Source organism: Cannabis sativa, chromosome 8 (assembly GCF_029168945.1).
Source record: "Cannabis sativa cultivar Pink pepper isolate KNU-18-1 chromosome 8, ASM2916894v1, whole genome shotgun sequence".
Classification (NCBI taxonomy): Eukaryota; Viridiplantae; Streptophyta; class Magnoliopsida; order Rosales; family Cannabaceae; genus Cannabis; species Cannabis sativa.
In genome coordinates, this window is record NC_083608.1 from 42,419,679 (window position 1) to 42,439,638 (window position 19,960).

Consider the following 19,960-nt stretch of genomic DNA (forward strand, 5'->3'; position numbering starts at 1 on the left):
TAGATAAATATTTGAATTTGAAAAGTGGTTAAAGATATTTCAAAGTAGTTGAGAGATTCCGTCATAAATATCAGTAACTGAATTCGGTGATAAAAATATTTATTTAAATATTTAAATATGATTTAATTAATAGATATTTAACTACTATAAATAAAAGCCTGATTTGATAAATCAGAAGAGCTTTTCACAACATAATTTTTGAAATTAACAAAGGATTTTCATAAGCTATTTTTGAAATACCAGAAGATTTTCACAACACTCAGTTATAGTCGAGGTGCAATTCAACCCTACCAACACTAGTGCGGGACGAGTACTTAGTGTATGTGGTACAGAGGTCGTACTTCTGTTAAGAACGTTTTTGATTCATCTAAAGCCTTGTAAATGCGTGTATGGACGCCTAGATACAAGTCGGTAATATATTTATATGTTTTATATTTTTCTTACTGAGTCTGTATCGACTAGTAAATATCTTTACATGTGTAGGTAAAAGAAAGGCGAAGGTTGAGCATCGGTGAGTCCAGAGCTTGAGATGATTGTACATATGCTTCCAACACTAGTACAATTGAGGTATGAAGTGCATTGGAACAATATATATTGTTAAGGGGTATGACACAGCGTTACCAACAGTAGTACGGGATGAGTACGGAGTACATGTGGTACAACACTCAGTTCTACTCGAGGTGTGATTCAGCCCTACCAATACTAGTACGGGACAAGTACTTAGTGCATGTGGTATAGAGATCGTACTTCCGTTAAAATTGTTCTTGATTCATCTGAAGCCTTTTAAATGGGGTATGGATGCCAAGATACAAGTCAGTAATATGTTTATATATTTTATGCTTTTCTTACTAAGTCTGTCGACTCACAAATATATTGCATGTGTAGGTAAAGGAAAGACAAAAGCTGAGCATCAATGAGTCTAGAGTTCGAGGATGATTGTAGATATCAGGATGGTTAGACTTAGAATGTTCGGTCTCAGGACGATATGATCTTTTATTTTGTAGTCGTTGGGTTGCACTTTTATGAAAAATATATTTTATATTCAGTTATAAACTTTTAACGGGATCCTAGAAATTATATAAATTTATGTATATGTTAAAGTTAAAGTTTGATTTCAAAGTTTAATTTGTCACATTTTTCAAGAAACTCTTTGATTAGTAAATGTGTACACAACAATTAAAAAGTTACTGTAGCGTGCCTAAGCAAGTAAGGTGTTACAGCCTCTTATGATTCGTTATTGCTTACCTATTTGTTAATAAATAATCATGAATCTAAATTCATATACTTAATTTTTTTAGCTAACATATTTGAAAATTGACACAAATCATGTGTTTGATAGTAAATTGCGAAAATCGTGTGGCATTTTATTTGTATTCTTTCTTAGTTGGTTTTCAATTTAGTTAAAGATTGCTTTGCATTGATGTTGTTTCACAGCTAGTTTCAAAGGGATCTCTTAAGAAGCGCATTAATTTTTGGATGTGGTATGATTTACATTATATATTTTTTAAAATTATAATTGATTTTTAAGTTTTGTGTATTATTTATTAGGAAACTCACAAAAATGTTGGAATTTGAATTAATTTTTATAAAAATACTGTCACACGGAAAAGTTTTCAAAAATACTGTATTTTTATAAAACACCAGTACAACACAAAACAGAACAACTCAAAACAACAGTAGAACAACTAAAAAAACCAGTAGAACACCAGTAAAAACTTAACACAGTATACTGCAGTATAAAACTTATAAAAAAACACAGTAAAAAAGTAAAAAATACCGGCTCGCAGTATTTTTGTAAAAAAATAGCAAAAGTTAGTATACCATGTAAATTTCTCTATTTATTTGTACTTATTATGTTGTGGAACTATTTTTGTTTTAATATATGTATTAGTATTTTCAGAATTGATTCCTTCTTATTTTTTTTAATTATAACTGATTTATGAGTTATTGTGTGTTATTTATTTTTTAGTCATATTGTTGTGGAACTAGTTCTATTTAATTTATGTTTCACTTAGTTTTTTATTTAGTCATTTTAGAAAATAGTTCTTGAAATATTTATTTTAGAAATTAGATTTTAATGTAATTTATTCAAGCAAGCAGGTTATTATTTAGTTATTTCGTGAAGAGACTTTTGTCGTTAATTCAAGGAACCAGTTATTTATTTATTTATTTTATTTAGACGATTTTTGTGTGTAAAGTTTTATTTTGGCTACTTTACGGAACTAGATTTTTTGTCTTAGATTTTTAACATGTTGATAAATATAATCAGTTTCTTTATCTTATATTTTGAGTTAGTGTGTGTTATTTATTTTTACTTATTTTGTTATAGAACCGAATCTATTTATATTTATACCTCAGTATTTTTGGAACTGATTCCATCTTATTTTTTAAAATTATAACTATTTTCTGAGCTATTGTGTGTTATTTATTTTTAGTCATTTTGTTGTGGAACCGGTTCTATTTTAATTTATGTCTCATCTGATTTGTTATTTAGTTATTTCAAAAAAACATCTCTTGAATTATTTGTATCAAAAATTGGTTTTGATTTAATTAATTCAAGGAACTAATTTTTTTATTTATTTACATTATTTAACTGATTTTTGTGTGTAAGTTTTTATTTTGGTTGCTTTACGGAAGTAGTTTCTTTGTCTCAGATTTTTAACTAGTTGATAATATAACTGGTTTCTTTATCTTATATTTAAGTTATTTTGTGTTATTTATTTTTATTTATTTTGTTATGTAACCAGTTCAGTTTAAATTTATGCCTTATTATTTTTAGAATTGGTTCCTACTTTTTTTTTTGTTTAATTATAACTGGTTTATGATGTATTATGTGTTATTCATTTTTACTCAAGGTTTTGTTTTTAATTATATTTCAGTGTTTTAAGAATTAATTTTCTCTTTATTTTTTAATTATAACCGGTTTAAGTTAATCGTGTTATTATTTGTATTCATTATGTTATAAGAACCAGTTCTATTTTAATTATAGTCAGTACTATCAGTTATTTTGTATTATTTGTTTTTATTTATTATGTTATATAATTTATTTTATTTTAATTATAATCAATTTGAATTATTACGTATTATTTATTTTTATTTATTATATTATAGAACATGTTCTATTTTAATTTATATATATGAGACATTCAATTACGATGACTTTTATAACTCTATTGTCTTTTTTATAATTTTTTTAAAGACTTTTTTGATGCCAGAATCTTGTTTGATGACTTCTAATAATATTTGTTATTAAAAATTTTATTAATTTTATTTATTTTTTTATATTTTAATTTTCGATTATTTTATATTCTTATATATATATATGTTTTTTTTTTTGGCAGTATTTATTATGTGATATAAAAGTAGTTTAATTTACTATCATTAATGAACGTTTTTTTTTTTAAAAAAAAAAATGTCATATAAATTAATAAATTTTTCATTAAAAAAAAATACAAAATACAAGTCATTTCATTCATTTATGATACACGTGAACCCCAAACCCAAACTTTCTTTTTCCTTTTCCTGACGTGTATGACTATCAGTGCAGGCCACTTTATAATAATAATAATAATAACAACAACAACAATTATAGATGTTTTCATATACAGATAAAATAAAATACAAAAATGGGTGTGATGAAGAAAATAATGGAGGATGAGGAGAAATGGAAGAAGAATAAGTTGATATGCTGCAGGCTGTTCATCTCAGAATCACGCAACCGTAAGGTTCTTGAGGCTATTGAGAGAGCTGGTGGTGGCCTGCTGAGCAAGAGCAACAGTAGAGACGAAGAAGAAGAAGCTGTAATTGTGAACAAGTTAGAGGACGAAGCTTACAATCGTGTAAGATACACAATCGTTTCGTATTGTTATTACGACGTCGTTAAGGGTCGCGTTTGTAGTCCGCTTCGGCAGACAGTGATGGCCATGGTGGAGGCTGCTTTCGAGGCCATAAACTTGGAGACTCATTTGGGAGCTTACCCTCGTTTGGGCGTCGTCGATGAAATTCTTTTCCATCCTTTGCCCAACGCCCAACTTCATCACGCTGCTATGCTTGCCAAGGCTGTGGCTCTCGACGTCGCCACTAAACTTCAAGGTGATTTGTAGTCCATCATCATCATCATCATCATCATCATAGATCCATCCAGATCCAGTAATATTTCAAAATATTTCGTCTCTACTTAAATTCTAAATTTTTTATAGGCTTAATTTTATACTTTTTACAAAATAAAGAGTGTATAAGTTAATTTTAGAGGCAAATTCTATTTGCATTCTCACAAAATCACCTAATATTAAAAAAAAATTAAGTTAAAAATAATTTTACAAATTCACTTTTAAGAATTTTTTAAGAATTAATTTTAATATTTATTTTCATAATTTTTTTTTAAAATTATGTATTTTTTTTTTAATAAAATTTCATATAATTTTTTATTTTAGTTTATTTTTATTTTGTAAGTATATTTATTTTGAAGAATATAAATAAAGAAAATTAATATAATTAAATATATATTTTATGTAAAATAAAAATTATTAAAATATGGTACATTTTGAAATGTGAATAAAGTTTTCAATTATATAATTTGTATTGTTGAGATCAGTTATTAGAAAAGAGAAATGCTATTAAAGGTACTAATGTTCAATATTTTTATTGATGTAATTTAGTATTGAGCTTTATAAAAAACTACTAACTATTTATAAAACGCGTAATAATGAACCTTATAGCAATACTTATTAGTAAAGTATGCAAATTGGAAGTATACGGATCTTGCCCTTTTCAATAATTAGCTGAATTATTGGTGTTTCAATTATTGCTCTTTAATATGTATTTATAATATTCAATTATAATAGTGGCAAAGTAGAAGATAATTTTGATTAAGTATTGAATATTTATGAAATTATTAATATAATTTTTTTTTAAGTTTAATATATATAAATTTTTCATGAAAATTACTAGCACATATTTTAAAATATAAAGTATGTCAAAGTTACACTACTAAAAATTTAAAATTGCATTGGAAGTTGGAACCCTCTTTCTGTTTCCGACACATAAATAGTTTTAATTTAATTTTTTTTTTTTATTTTGTTTAATATATATAAATTTCAAAAGTTTCAACACTGGTCTGTGACTGTGTGTGTTGGGTAAATTGTAGTGCCAATATATTTATACGGTGCAGCACACCCAACGGGGAAGGCCATTGACATCATCAGACGAGAGTTGGGTTACTACACGCCCAACTCCCCGGGCAACCAATGGGCTGGGTGGACTATACCCGAAGTTCTACCGCTCAAGCCCAATGAAGGCCCAATGTCCATATCCAAAGAAAGAGGGATCTCAATGATTGGGGCACGGCCATGGATTGGGTTGTACAATATACCCATTATGACCACAGATATCTCTGTGGCTCAAAAGATAGCAAAAATGGTGAGTGAGAAAGGAGGTGGGCTTCCCACTGTACAAACTCTGGGCCTAATTCATGGTGAAGATTACGCTGAAATAGCTTGTATGCTCTTAGAGCCCAATAGGATTGGAGCAGATCAGGTCCAAAACCGAGTAGAAATATTGGGGGCCCAAGAAGGATTGCAAGTGAAGAAGGGATACTACACTGATTTTTCAGCTGAAGAGATTGTTAAAAAGTATATCAATATAATCTCGACCAAAAAAGATTCGACACAACATAACCGTGTTGTAAAACAAAGGTCCAGATTATAGGACCTCTTTATCAGCTTCAATGTTTTTTATTCAATAAAGAAAAGTGAAGCTGGATTATGGATTATGTCTTCATTGTTGTTTAATAACTTTGGGATCAAAATCGTACATTGAGGGATAATTAGAGGTATTTAAGAAATCTACAGTTTGTTTATCAAAATCATATCATATGTTAATTCTTTATTTTTTTTTTAATTATTCAGAAATCAAGGTAGCTTATACTTTGTTTGAGATTTTCCGGTGAATAGTGATATTTTTTCTTGAGTATGATATGTGAATATATAAATTACACATAACAAATCACTCACAAATGAGACTTACCGTATAGTTAGTGGAAATTTTTTACTCCATAAATGTGTAAGTTATTTTGTAAGGTAAAAAAAATATAAGAGAATGTTTACACGAAAAGTAGCTTTGGTAACGTAGATATAGCAGTCGATCCCAGAGGGATCCTGTGTTTAGATTTTTACTAGATGTGTAAGTTTTTTTATAAGGTAAAAAATATAAGAGAATTTAAAAGGTGTATTTGAATATAGAACATATTTAAAGCATATATATTTTTTTTATTATTTATTTATTTATTTATTTATAGAAGAAGATAAAATTCCATTAATTAATCAAATTACTCATCCATACAGAAATGAACTTTGAGAGAGCATCACTCACTCGTATAACATGATCAGAAATAAAACAAGTAGATCTCGCTAGGAAGTGAATTACATTGTTAGCAGATTGTTTAATAAATTTTAAAGAAATTTGTACCTTTTAATTCAGTCAAACGTCTCTTGCAGTCATCAACAATTCTCCTAAAATAGGATAACATGGCAATGGAACTTCTCATAGCTTGAACAACTACAAGACAATTTGTTTCAACTTCAACTTTGCTCCATTGCTGGTTCTCAATCTAGCTAAGTGCTTCTCGTATCCCAATGGCCTCGACGACTTCTATTTAAACATTACTTCTATTACAGATTGCTCTAGCCTCCTCTAAATCACCAACATGGTTTTGGGCAACAAGAGAGTAGCTGAAACAGTTTGCAAGTACAAAGAGATCAATGTCAGTATTTACCTTAATTATATTTTCATTTGGAGTTTTCCAATGCTTAGTACCATCCTCTAGATTCATCAAACCTAAGGATGTATCTTATAATTTTTCTTAAGCACATTGCCAAATAAAGACAATCCTTACTAGCACCAATACCTTAATAACATCTATATTTTTTTGTGATTCCATACTATATCATTTTTGCACATCCATAATGCCCAACTAACTATTGCAACCATTTTTCTTTCCTTTCCATTGCAACGATCAAAAATAGAAAGCAATCCATTGAAAAATGTCCTTACAACATCTGTTATGATAGGAAATCTCACTCCGACCCAACATGCTAAAAGAGTAAGAGCAAGACCAACACATGAGAAGTTGATTCTCTTTCAAGATTACACAAAGGGGAGAGAGAATTCACATCGACATGCTTGGTTCTTAGTTGAGATTTAGTAGGTAGACAACCTGTGGAAGCTCGCCACAAAAAGTTCTTAACCTTGGGAGTAACTTTCAGATTCCAAAGTTTCCTCTACAAACCTGAATTGTCACTAGTATGCCTAACCTCTTTGCCATCTTGCAATACACAATACGCATTTTTCACAGAATATTGGCCCATTATATCTTGTTTGCAATACCAAGAATCATTCGCACCTTCCATAAGAGGAATACTTATGATTAGGTTCGCATCTCGTTCAATAAAAGTGTCATCGATGAACTTGATATCCCACTAAGAATGCCCTAAAATCATTAAATTTGAAACCATTGTCCCAATCAAAGAGTCACTAATTGTATGGACGAAAGGGTCTTCAATATTATGCATCCAGGGGTCTTAAAGCACACTCATAGAGTTTCCCCTTCCAATCCATAGAGATACACCTTCTTTAACTAGATCTTGAGCCTCAAATATGCTTCTTTTAAATAAAACTTAGGACGTATTTGATGTGTTTATAATATTTTTGCAGGAAACCTTAGCTCTATATCTTTGTTTGTCTTGAAGAAGAAGATGAAGAGTAATATTTACAGAGTTTTAGCTATGTAAGGTTTTGAGCCCACCTTCGTATGAAAATAGAAGGGTGTATATAGGCTAAGTGGCAGGTATGGACATGTCCATGACCTGCCTAAGGTACTAAAAGCCCACTAATGGGGTAAATTACATGCAAATGAGAGCTAACTATTGTGTTGGGCTTTGTGCCCTAAATAAAACTCTATTTCAATGTAATCTTTTCTATTCAGTTATCAATAAAGAAACAGAGTTATTTTCATAACTTGTTTAAAGTGTTATTTGGTTCATGTGATCATTTATTTATTTGATTTGATTTGATTTATAAATTCATCCAATTCCTTATCACATTGATATTCTTGTTTATTGTGTTGTCAGCACAGTGGAAAGTAATAAAAATTTATGTGATTAAATGTGTTCTTATGATTTATCAGTACATAAGATTTAACTCATAGGATAATCTACAATGTAGTTTACTTGCACATTGGATAAGTGTTATGTCCTTTCTAGTGCATTGGTTAAAGTAAGCTTAGGTTGGATGCATGGAGTATGCATTGGAAGGGACCGATATTGAACTTAGACTAGATATGATAAACTTACTGTAATATCTATTCAATCCAACCTAGTTGATCCTAGATCAAATGATCTCAATCCTGAGATGGTTAGGTTCTAGTTCAGTTGCATTATTTGTGTTCTTAAATCTGTTCGTTAAATTCGACCAAATGGTTCTTCTCGTGACATATAGGTTAAGGACATGGTAGTTCAATTGAGTGGGAGCTCTAATCATAGATACAGAATCTATTGCTTCTATTTGGATATAGAAGTCAAACGATGATTTTCTTTGAGCTTGGCTTAACAGAGATAAATGGTTGAGTACTCATTTTAGTGATTATATTATTTCACTGGAATATCATTTATAGGTAGCTAAGTGTTTTAAGGATAAAATACATTGAAGGGTGTTAAGGTAAATTAATCCATACTCAATGTAATATCTATAGAGGATCATTGATTATTGGGATAATAACAAATAGATAATCTCATAGCGTATCTATATCGTGGAACATATAGAGCGTTCTATATAATTGAGAGTGCAATTCCAAATCTATAGTGGTGCAAGGAAGAATTAATAAGTTAAAGAACTTACTTGGTAAATTCTAGACCTACTTATTGGAAGCTCGGTTATATAGGCCCATGGTCCCCATACTAGTTGAGACAAACTGCTTGGAAGACTCAGTTAATTGATTTTAATTAATCAAATATAATTCTAAAGTTAGACTATGTCTAGTTTATGAATTTTCACTAAGATTTGGCTTGATTGTGAAAAAAATAGACTTTTAGGGTTTATTTGTTAATTAAGAGACTCTATGGAGTCTAATTAATACATAATATAATTGATTATTTTATTTGATAATTAATTTTAATTATTAAATAAATAGTTTTGGCACTTATAGGATTGAAAGTGCAAAAGTGGTATTTGTGAAAAATAGACAAATGATTGAGAAAAAATGGCAAAAATCTAAATAGTGATGGACCCACGTAAGGGGCCAACCACTTAACCCTATTTTTGCTCTATTTTTATCATTCTTTATTCCAAATAATTCAATCCTAACCATAATAGAATTAGTATAAAAAGAAGAGTAAGGTCTCACAATCCAACTAATGCTTCTATAGCTTTAAACCTAGTTTTCATTTTGTCAGACAACTAGTATTTTGAGACTTCTTCTTCTTTTCTCTCTACTAATTTTGAAATTCTTTGTCTTCTTCACCATCGAAATTTGAGTCTTAGTGATTGAGTGCATGCCCACCCATAGCAAGTTAGTCATCAATCATAGTGTGTAAGACTGTGAAGAATCTAAACAACTGAAGGAGTATTGGGCTCAGATATTGATTATACTCTGCTACAGAAAGGATACAATGGTTAGAGATCTGAGTGTAAGGAGTCATTTAATTCCGCTGCAACCAATGTAAGGTTTCTCATACCTTTTATGTGTTTATTTATATCGTTTTAGAAGTTCATATTTAGGATGTTAAAAACATACTTATTAGCAAATCTAGGTCCTGGTAAAATATATTCCAACATATTGGTCCCATGGAAACAATTGTGCCTGTGCGTGCTGTAGGTGGACAATTGGGGACATTTGTACTCAGTGGACGCATGTCGCTCAAATGTTCAACCTTTAAAAGTAGAGGGCACTTGTCACCAAAGATTTCACCTTTAAAAATAGAGGTTAATTCATCTGGCAATAAGGTGGACGAGGTTCGTGCACTACCATGCCTGGACACAGGGAATAAGATCTGATCCTGTGTCTAAAAAAGTATAACCATCACTGGACAATTTGAATTGCGCCAAGGGTAGACATTCGTGACACTTGGACGATCAATATCCGCAATAGGCCCTTCGAGTACCCATTCGAGTATTAGCTGGGTAGGCTTCCATAATTGGACCACTCCTGGTCTAGGAGAGATAATAGGGTCTTTCACGTCCGGGAAACTAGAATAAGGTAGGGTGGACTTTTGCTTACCCAGTAGTCTTGACTTGTTCCCAGCTCCGTGAGGCTTCTCCGTGATAGGATCGTAATAGAGGACTTTCATTAGTGAGATTATGAGATTAAGCTTTTCTTGTATATGCTACATGTCACATACTAAGAAACATGGATAACAAGAAGAAACATATTTTGTCAGCTTTTTGATTTTATTAACATATTATTTGTTCTAATTTCTAACTTTGTTTGTTCAATTTTTTGGTATCTCATTCATCTATGTTCAAATTTTGTTGTTGTTGTTATTTTCCTTTTAGTAGTTATAGAAGATATATAATAGTTTTATATAGATGCCCATAAATTTGAATAATTTAATGTTTTGTATTGTAGACAATGAACTTGAGGATAACACATTACCTAAAGGAGAAGACTTGATATTCTTAATTGATGACATTAGAAATATTAAATGTTATTTTATTTAAGTTTGTAGTCACTATGTCTAGTTGCTTTAAAAGGCAATTTATTAAGGACAATTTTTATAGTTTTAAGACAAATTTTGGATAACTGTAATAAACTTTGAATGATTTTTCTTTATTTGTGAACTTTTTATTTTCTTTAATTTAGGTATAAATTTTTTATCATATTTATATTTAAATTTTGTAATTTTTGTAACTTTAAAAAGTAAGGGTTGTAACTCAATCCATGATAATTTGGGTTGGGTTATACAAAAAACTTAAAATAAATGGGTTAAAATTTAATAAGTCGATTTTATTGGGTTGACCCACTAAAATAGTCTCAACCCGGCTAATTAGAGCCGATCCAAGCATATGGTAGCTTGGATCATTACATAAGATCCATATATTAAAAGGCTCTTGTTTTTATCATCCCTATATATAAAATAAATATTTTTTGATAATGTATAGTATACATAATAAATATTCATAAAAGTAAATATATACTTAGCACTTATAAAAAAAATATAAAATTTTGTAATTTCAATACATACGATTTTGAAATTCTTGCATATTTTAAAATTTATGAAGTATTTTCTTTTAAAAAAAAATGAATTCATGAAGTATTGATTATAATTTTTTTAATAAAAGATCCAATTTTAATTTTTCAGCAAGAACCTCAAACTGTTTGAGATGACTCTGCGGCTAACCCAACCCATACACACAGAATACTAAAATCTTAAAAGTGGAGTTTGGATACAAAATTGCTCCAATAGAACACTAGTATCCTATATATGTCGGTGTCTATAGTATCACACTATTTTAGTGGGACGTTACACCAATTTTAATTTTTTTTTAACATTAAAATAATAATATGTTCATGATGAAATTTTTATATTTATATACATGTTATAGTTGAGATAATTTAATAAAATAATAGAATAATAAAGAGAGAAATTGAAATAAAAATCCATTTAGTAATAAAAAAACAAAAAACAACTAAGGAGAACAATCCGGAGCCACTTGGCAGCTCCGTGAAAGTTCGGCCAAAAAAACAAAGGTGATATAGTACGAATTACTTAGAATTGCAGAGTATAGTAATAGTACCGTATATATTAATGTTTATACATATACATGGATGACATACTCTCTATCTATTAATTTCTATCTCTATGGTCCATTTATTTATAATTACACACCTGTACCAGCAGTTGCTGCAGTAGCCAGTAGCAGCAGCAGTAGCATATATGTATTGTCTTGAAGACATTGGGCCTTGTGAAGCCTCATTTTGCTTTGCATTGCATTGCATTGCACTACATCTAATCTAATCTTTCTTTCCTTCTATTATGTATATCTACCCTGAACACAATCTTGCTGACAAAATCACCAACCAGCCAGGATTCCCCTTACTCAATTTATTAATGCCAGGCTTATATATTATTATCCTACCAACCAATCACATTCTGACACTTGTTCACAACAAGTCAACACACAGGGATTAATTAATAGTCGCTAGAGTCATGAATGAAGTAAAGCTAAAAAAAATTATTAATTTTATTTTTAGTACTTTTGAAGGTATATTGGGTGGGGTATTAGGCAGGCACCGACTCATGCCGGAATATGAGCAAAGATTTTAGCGGTAAATGATGCTGTTTGAGGATTGTTACATAATATTAGTTGAATCTTATTAGTTATTACAACATCTTCTTGTTGAGGTAAAGATCAAAACAGTCTTGCGTCTAAAGTTGGAAACTTTGTCTTAGAGAAAATTAATATACATGTATAAATCAATAGGTGATGAAAAGTTTCACTTCAGGACAAATAAAAAAAAGACTTTGGAAAAGTAACCACTACTAATGAAAGTGGGTGACCAGACCAGACCAAACCAAACCAATTAAAGAGATGAGCTAGTTATATATAGCTTGGCATATAAGAATAAATATATCTTTTTCTCGTTGTTGATTATTATTATTATTATTATTATTAATAGATACAATTTGTGAATCAAATGAGAGGATCGAAAGGAAGGAGTCGTCTCTAAGTTGAGTGGTTCTTGACCAAGAATCCAATGCAAAGTCATGAGTCATGGGTAATATATTTACCATTTAGGAGCTTAATTTGGTTGTCAAAATCATGACCGCAAATGGTGCCTATATCACGCACTAAAAGTCATTTTTGTGTGCAGAAACTTACAGCCGTCGTACCCCATTTCTTGAAATTTGGTTTTAAAAAAAGTAGGTTATCATTGTATAGCCACAGTATTAATAATAATCTTGCTAGTTTGGTAATAATAAGTCCAAGTTTTCTCCATATTAAAATTTTATTGTGTGATTATTTAATAGTAATTATATGACTGTTATATCTAACGTAACGATTCCAATCATAGATCATTTCGTTATATACATGCATGATTTATATATATATATATATCCACCGAATATCAAATGACAGGCTAAAAAGATAGGAGAAATTCGGTCACAATTTTTGATTTATTTTAACCCCTAAAAAGGTTGGACAGCCGGATCTCTAATCATAACTTAATTTTCGATTCCTCAAACGACTTTATGTGCTATGCTGTATGGCCTATATATATATATATATGATATCATAATTAAGAGCAAAACCAATATATTGCTCATATCCCATCTTGTCTCCTAACTTGTCCCTCCCAACAATATTACCAAACATGCTGTTTATAATATATGTGCATGTTTGACGAGCCAATATGTAAACATGTCTTTGGAGAGTGAAGTTATAGTAGAGATTTTGCTCATCACGCCCGACCCTGCAGGCAATGATGGTAGTTTCTTGATCCATTAAAGCAAAAGGGTAAAATGGAGGGCCTTGTTGTGTTGTGGTGATGAGTTTTGACACACAACCTCAAACTCAGCCTCTGAGTTTGAGTTACTATGTACAATCATTATATGTCTCTCACTCACTCTCTCTCTCTCTATATATATACTACTGTCCACATCAACAAAAGGGAAATGTTCTCAAGAGGAATTTATGAAGCTCAAAGTAAAGGGACTTAGGGACATGAATCTTATATATATATTATATATATAAAAAAACCAATGTTTGCTAGTTGCTACGTCTTGGTAGCTTTTAAAAATAAGATTTACTGCTCCACGCTGGTACAGAAGCTAAGCCTGAAAGTACAAATGCCACTCCTACCAAGACATAAAAAGATGGCTTGGGTTGGGCTTAACCACTAGTACAACATGTATGTGTAGTTTTTTTCTTTAATAATTATATTCTATTACATTTACCATAATAAAAATAAAATATATATAAAAGAATAATACTTTTTTTTTTTTGATAAGTAAAAGAATAATACTTTGAACCTGTGAAAAAGAGCAAAGGTTGCAAGGTTATGCCCCCAAAAAGCTGGCTAGTTTCAGCTTGCTTAGCTACCATATAAAATAGGCTAGGCTAACTTTTATTATTATTTAATTTATTTTTGATACCCTATATTGTGATATAATACATTTGGGTGCCCAATATTGTGATTTGTAAACATTTTTCTTTTCTTATTAGTTTAAAAGTAAATAATCAAATAGTTATTTTCGTTGAAATATGTGTGTTCACCTTAAAAAACAACCACTCTCTGGTATACAAAAGAAAGAAAAGAAAATCTAACTTTGATGAGTAGATCTCATAGCTTAAAGCTTTAATGATTAGTATTCAACTATGATAAAATATAATGTTTATGAGTATTTGCATATGCCCTTTAGCACATGGATATTATATATTGAAAACTTGGAAAAACAATGTTAGAAAAATGTGTTACTTTATCTGAAGTAGGCCAGGCTATATATATCTATATTTATATACTAATAGCAATAGCATTTCTGTTCAGTCTGACAAAACAAAAGAGTATAATCAAATATAATCGACACAAAACTCTTTTTTTTTAAAAAAAAAAATAAAAAAATAAAAATTCCAGCTTTCTGTGCTAATGGGCAGGGTTACCCTTTGATTCCATTCTTATGATCTAACTGAGTCACTTTGAGCTGACAACTTTGAATCAAGAAAATTTTACTCTGTTTTCGGAATAAAATAGGTTTAAACTTGAGAAACAATATGTTTTGCAGTGAACTAGAAAAACAACCAAAACCTCATAAAAATTGATGTTATATAGTTTTATAGCTCAACCACTCGGTCATGAACCAGCATGAAATATTTAAGATACCCCATGTATATTTTATTAGTTTTGCATTAAATGTGTACAAATATACCATTGAAAGAGTGCTAATAATATTGTTAGTTTAATTAATAATAAATGAGAATATCCATGTAGTTTTTTATTTAATTTTTAGAGAAAAGGTAATAAATTGTTTTTTGGCAGATGCTTGTAAGTATGAGGATAAGATTTCTGTATTGACTAAATTGAGAATTATTTTTGTATATTTTGTTTTTTTTCTAAAAAAAAGTCCAAACTTTTTCAAGTTTTCATTCAATGATTCTCATGACCTATCAGTCCATAAATTTTGTTCCTTACCAAGACATTGGTTATTAATTGGTATTATCTCCAACACCACAATCACTAATATAGAGTGTGAAGCAAAAGCACCACTATATATATTTATATACATGTATTGTCATCATACACTATCCTCTGTTACCATTACCAACTTGCTAAAACAAGTGTCAATCTTTTGAAAAGATGCACAAACATACTACTTTAAAGAAAAAAAAAAAACTATTTGATCACTTTAACACCTTAAGCTTAGATTGGTTATTCTGGCTCAATATATATACCAACTGTAGTAAATTAAAAATAGAAAAAAAAAAAAAAAAGAGTAAAATCTAAAAACCCTTGAAAATACAAAAGTGGTGGTGCGGTGTATAATGTGAATATTATAAATTGAAGAAAGAGAAAGGACTACTAATAAGGAGAATAGTACATAATCCTAAAAACCTCGTCTCGTTCCATGAGAGATATTTTTCCCATTAACCAAAATTGCCCTGACCCAAACAAACCCCTCTCTCTCTCTCTCTCTTGGTTTTGAAAAATAAAAATCACTCTTTTCGTTCTCTCTCTCTCTCTTCACTCTCTCTCATGTCATGTCATGCAAGTAGCACCCTAAAGCCTTTTTAACCCCTTCACCCCGCGACATTTGTAATCCGTAGCCAGCTCATTCATTCAACCCATTCACCAACCTCTCTTTCTTTCTTTGTCTCTCTCTCTCCTCTTCTTCTCTCTCTAAAAACTTTCAACGTTTTCTCCACCAGATCTCTCGGAGTGACCCTTTGGAGATGCGTGCCTTGTGAGCCTTTTTCACTTCGGGTGGTTTTCTTCTGGGGTTTTCCGTCAATCCCAGATATATAAAATAACCCCACAAACTATCTCAGGAACCTCTTCGATTCTTTTGGGATTTGACTTTGTTTACGGGTTTTGATTTTTTGATTCGATTCTATCGTTGAATGGTTTGTGGGGTTTTGGGTGGAGAGAGAGCGAAAATGGCGAATGGGGTCGAGAGGGAAAGTGGGTTAGTGGTGTTGTTTAGCGATGAGGAGCTGAGCGAGATGAGTGGGGTTAAGAAAACCGGAGACCACATAGAGGTTACGTGTGGCTGTACAAGCCATAGATATGGTGATGCTGTGGGCAGGCTTAGGGTTTTCATCAATGGTGACCTCGAAATCACCTGTGAATGCACCCCTGGTTGTCAGGAAGGTCTTTCTCTCTCTCCTCCTGCCTTCGTTTCGCTTTTTGGGAAATGGGTTTTTTGATTTTTATGCATGAAAAATGTGTGTATTATTGTGTTTTGAGTTCATCGTCAACTGCTTTTGACGTTGATGGCCGTCATTTTCTGTCATCTTGTAATAATACCTTGGGACAAAGAGTTCGTAATCATGTAAAGAGTTCTTTCATTGCAAGTTGTTCGTTGTTTTCTTTTGTCATACAGTTCAGGTGTATGCTTCTTTGTCCAAGTGAATGCGTTATGTTTTACAGTATGGAACATGATAATGCAGTTGTATATATTGTTATCCGTTTTGCTTTTCTATGATCGAGTTTGGTCTAAATATTGCGTCGTTTGTAGGCTAAATATCATATATATTTATCTATAGTGGGCATATATGGATTAACATCAACTATGTATACAGCCTTTTCCTTGTTGTGATCCTAAGGGTCCTTATGACTTCATTTTCACTCCAAGTTCTGCTCTTTCTGTTTTACAGAGTAAGGTGTTGGCATGATTTTTCTAGAGTAGGGTTTTTGTCTTATTCCTTTTGGCTTCTCTCATTATATATGTATCTTGAATGATCGTTGGTGATTTGCTTTTCATGCTAGACTCATCTACGGTAAGTGTTTTGCCTTCCTTTTTTGAGGTGATCGAATTATGGACTTGAATATTGACGAGGGAAAAAGCACAACTCATTTGTGTTATTCTTCTGTTTTGTATTGTACATGCGTTTGTTTGCTTCTGTAATGCTATCATGATGAAGCATCATCAAGTGTGACGCGTGAAATTTTTCGGGCGTATATACTTGTAATGATTTATAAGTGTGGTGGTGCAGACGTAATATTAATATATATGACTTGCTTCATTAGCATCCACAAACTGTTTCTTCAAGAAAATCTTGAAGAGTAAAGTAAGGTAGCATCATCCAGTTATTTTTGCCTGCTCATCACTCTCTGAAAGGATTTCATGGCATGTACATAGTGTAAGAGTTGTCTCAGAGTATGACAGATGGTTAAACCATTTGTATTACGTTTTCCCTTGAAAGTTGAGATTTATTGTTTGTGAAATACTCGTGAATAGTGAAATAAATCATGGACTTACGAAATATTTTCCATTTGGCAAATATTCTTTTTCACTGTTGTGTCATTCTGATTGCTAATACAATCATGGAGCCACTACATGATATCAGTATAAACGTGAAATTTGTTCATATTGTTTTGCTCTTATTAGAAACTTTTCTGATATTATTGTGTTTCTATCAGACAAGTTAACTCCAGCTGCATTTGAAAAGCATTCTGGCAGAGAGACAGCTAGGAAATGGAAGAATAATATTTGGGTTATAGTTAACGGGGAAAAGGTTCCACTGTTTAAGACGGTGCTGCTGAAATACTACAATCAGTCATCAAAAACAGCCAATGGATCTCATAGGTCCCACAATGGACGAGCCTGTCATCGTGACGAGTTTATTCGTTGTACTAGGTGCAACAAGGAACGCCGATTTCGCCTGCGAACCAAAGAGGAATGCAGGATGCACCATGATGCTTTTGCAGATGTGAATTGGAAATGTGCTGATCTTCCATATGACAAGTATGTTATCTTCTTAAATTATTATACTTTTAATACACTAATATTATTATGGTGATTGTTCCTTTATATAGTAGTCCCATTACATTCAAGGAACCTATCATTGTTTCAAATTTCTCATCATAGTTTTTTCATATATGAATAAGCTTAAGATCCTAACTTGTCTTTCGTTGTAATTCTTGCTAATATTCAGTCATGTGGGCTTTGAAATTACTATATGACATAATCTATGAATGTGTTGCATTGTGACATATTGATTCGTTTTGGTATCACGGAACATTCTTCTGTATCTGCCAACAACTGTTTTTATGAAAGTATTATCAATTTAAGTGTAATATCCACATTTCCTATAAGCATGAGGCATTTAGTTATTGAATGATGTTGTATCCAGTCCATCACGTCTATTGGTTGTTCCATTCCAGCTTTAAATAATATTCATAGTGGTCGACCAAGCATCTTGAAGATATGTGTCAGCATTCGAATGATTGAAGATAAGCTCTTGAAAATGCTGCCTTTTGTTTTGGAACCATGTGTACTCAAATACTAAATGTTGGGTTTTGCTCAACTGTCTTAAACAGAGGAACAACAAAAACGTAGGATACATTTGACATAAAATGTCACTCTATGTAATGTAAACAAATAGGTGAGGGAGCAAGATAGGCCTGCAGTTTATGAGGCAAATGTTCCTTAGTATGTCAATTTCAATCCGGGATTGATAAATGTCCTCAAGTTAAAGCTATAATCAGTAATTGTAAAACTCTAGGAAGTGGAACTGAGGGTGGCCCCTTTTAGTTAGATTTGGACATGTAATAAGACAATATTTTACTGCTGATTTTGAGGAGTGAATTCAGTTTATACATACGATGGATACTACTGTTAAGTGATCAGCTGAATTGAAATGAGCCTTCAAGAAACACGGCCCAGAAAATGAAATTAAAAATGAAACCACTGGGTACTAAAGAAAGATTCATGTATGTCTGAGGCAGTACATACATCCAAAATCTCGTAGGATGTATTGTTCAAAAAATTTTGCTTGCGATAATGTTCATTACTTTTAAGATGAAAACTAACTTGAATTGTTTTTGCTGTATTTCAGAATAACATGTGATGATGAGGAAGAGAGAGCAAGCCGCAGAGTTTATAGGGGTTGCACTCGTTCTCCAACCTGCAAGGGCTGCACTTCCTGTGTGTGCTTCGGCTGTGAAATTTGCCGATTCTCTGAATGCAGCTGCCAGACATGCACTGACTTCACAAGAAACGCGAAAGTTGAGTGAACATTTGTGAAGGTGGTGGTGTTTTCCCATTCATTTGAGGGTTATTGATGCCCCCATTATTGCCGGAGCTCCATTTCTTTTTCTTCAGATGAGAGGGAGAGGGATATGGGGAATTGAGAGATATTTGTTGGGAAGGAAGGAGGTTCTAGTAGTGACTGGTTTCATCAGTCCCGTATTTCAGTTTAATTATGTTATTCTCAGTACTTTCCTGTTTAAACAACCTAAATTAAGTAATTTATTCTACATCATCACTACATCTTTGGTACTTATTTTCAACAATATATTCTATATTTTTATCATATTATATATATGTTTTGTTTATTGTTTACGGTTGTCAATATTTTAATGCCAGTGGTCTTGTGATTGATGATGATGGGGAGGGTAGCACGTAGAAATAATCACATGCAATTATCTTCAAAAGCACATTACTTTATCCCTATGGTCGTTGATGATTGAAACAATGCAGAAATTAAGATTATTCTTGAATCTGCTTATTCATGAATCATAATATTAATATTTATTATGGGATAATTCATGATCTGTAGAGCAATGGAGTTAAGTGAAGTATTATAAAACTTAAGAATTATACGAACACTTAGCCGAATGATCTCACTCATGCAGCAGAGCAAAAGGCTCAACGTGACTGTTCTTTCCAGTGTGTTTATCAGCAAAACGACTGTCTTTCACTCCCATCAATTGACATTAAGTAAAAATTTTACTTTTAAAAATTTTGTT

General features: G+C 31.4%; 2 protein-coding genes across 2 annotated transcripts; both read left to right on the top strand.

The window, feature by feature from the left end:
• The first annotated feature begins 3,479 nt into the window (after nt 1-3,479).
• LOC115698496 (uncharacterized) lies at nt 3,480-5,866 on the top strand. The gene is made up of 2 exons (XM_030625571.2): nt 3,480-4,092; nt 5,147-5,866. Exons 1-2 carry the CDS (start codon nt 3,627-3,629, stop codon nt 5,704-5,706), a joined length of 1,026 nt encoding a protein of 341 aa, XP_030481431.2. The 5' UTR covers nt 3,480-3,626; the 3' UTR covers nt 5,707-5,866.
• Nucleotides 5,867-15,670: 9,804 nt separating this feature from the next.
• LOC115699475 (protein ULTRAPETALA 1) lies at nt 15,671-19,479 on the top strand. Its single transcript, XM_030626906.2, has 3 exons — nt 15,671-16,357; nt 17,630-17,954; nt 19,048-19,479. The coding sequence occupies exons 1-3, from the start codon at nt 16,108-16,110 to the stop codon at nt 19,223-19,225; spliced, it is 753 nt and encodes a 250-aa protein (XP_030482766.2). The 5' UTR covers nt 15,671-16,107; the 3' UTR covers nt 19,226-19,479.
• Nucleotides 19,480-19,960: the final 481 nt, after the last annotated feature.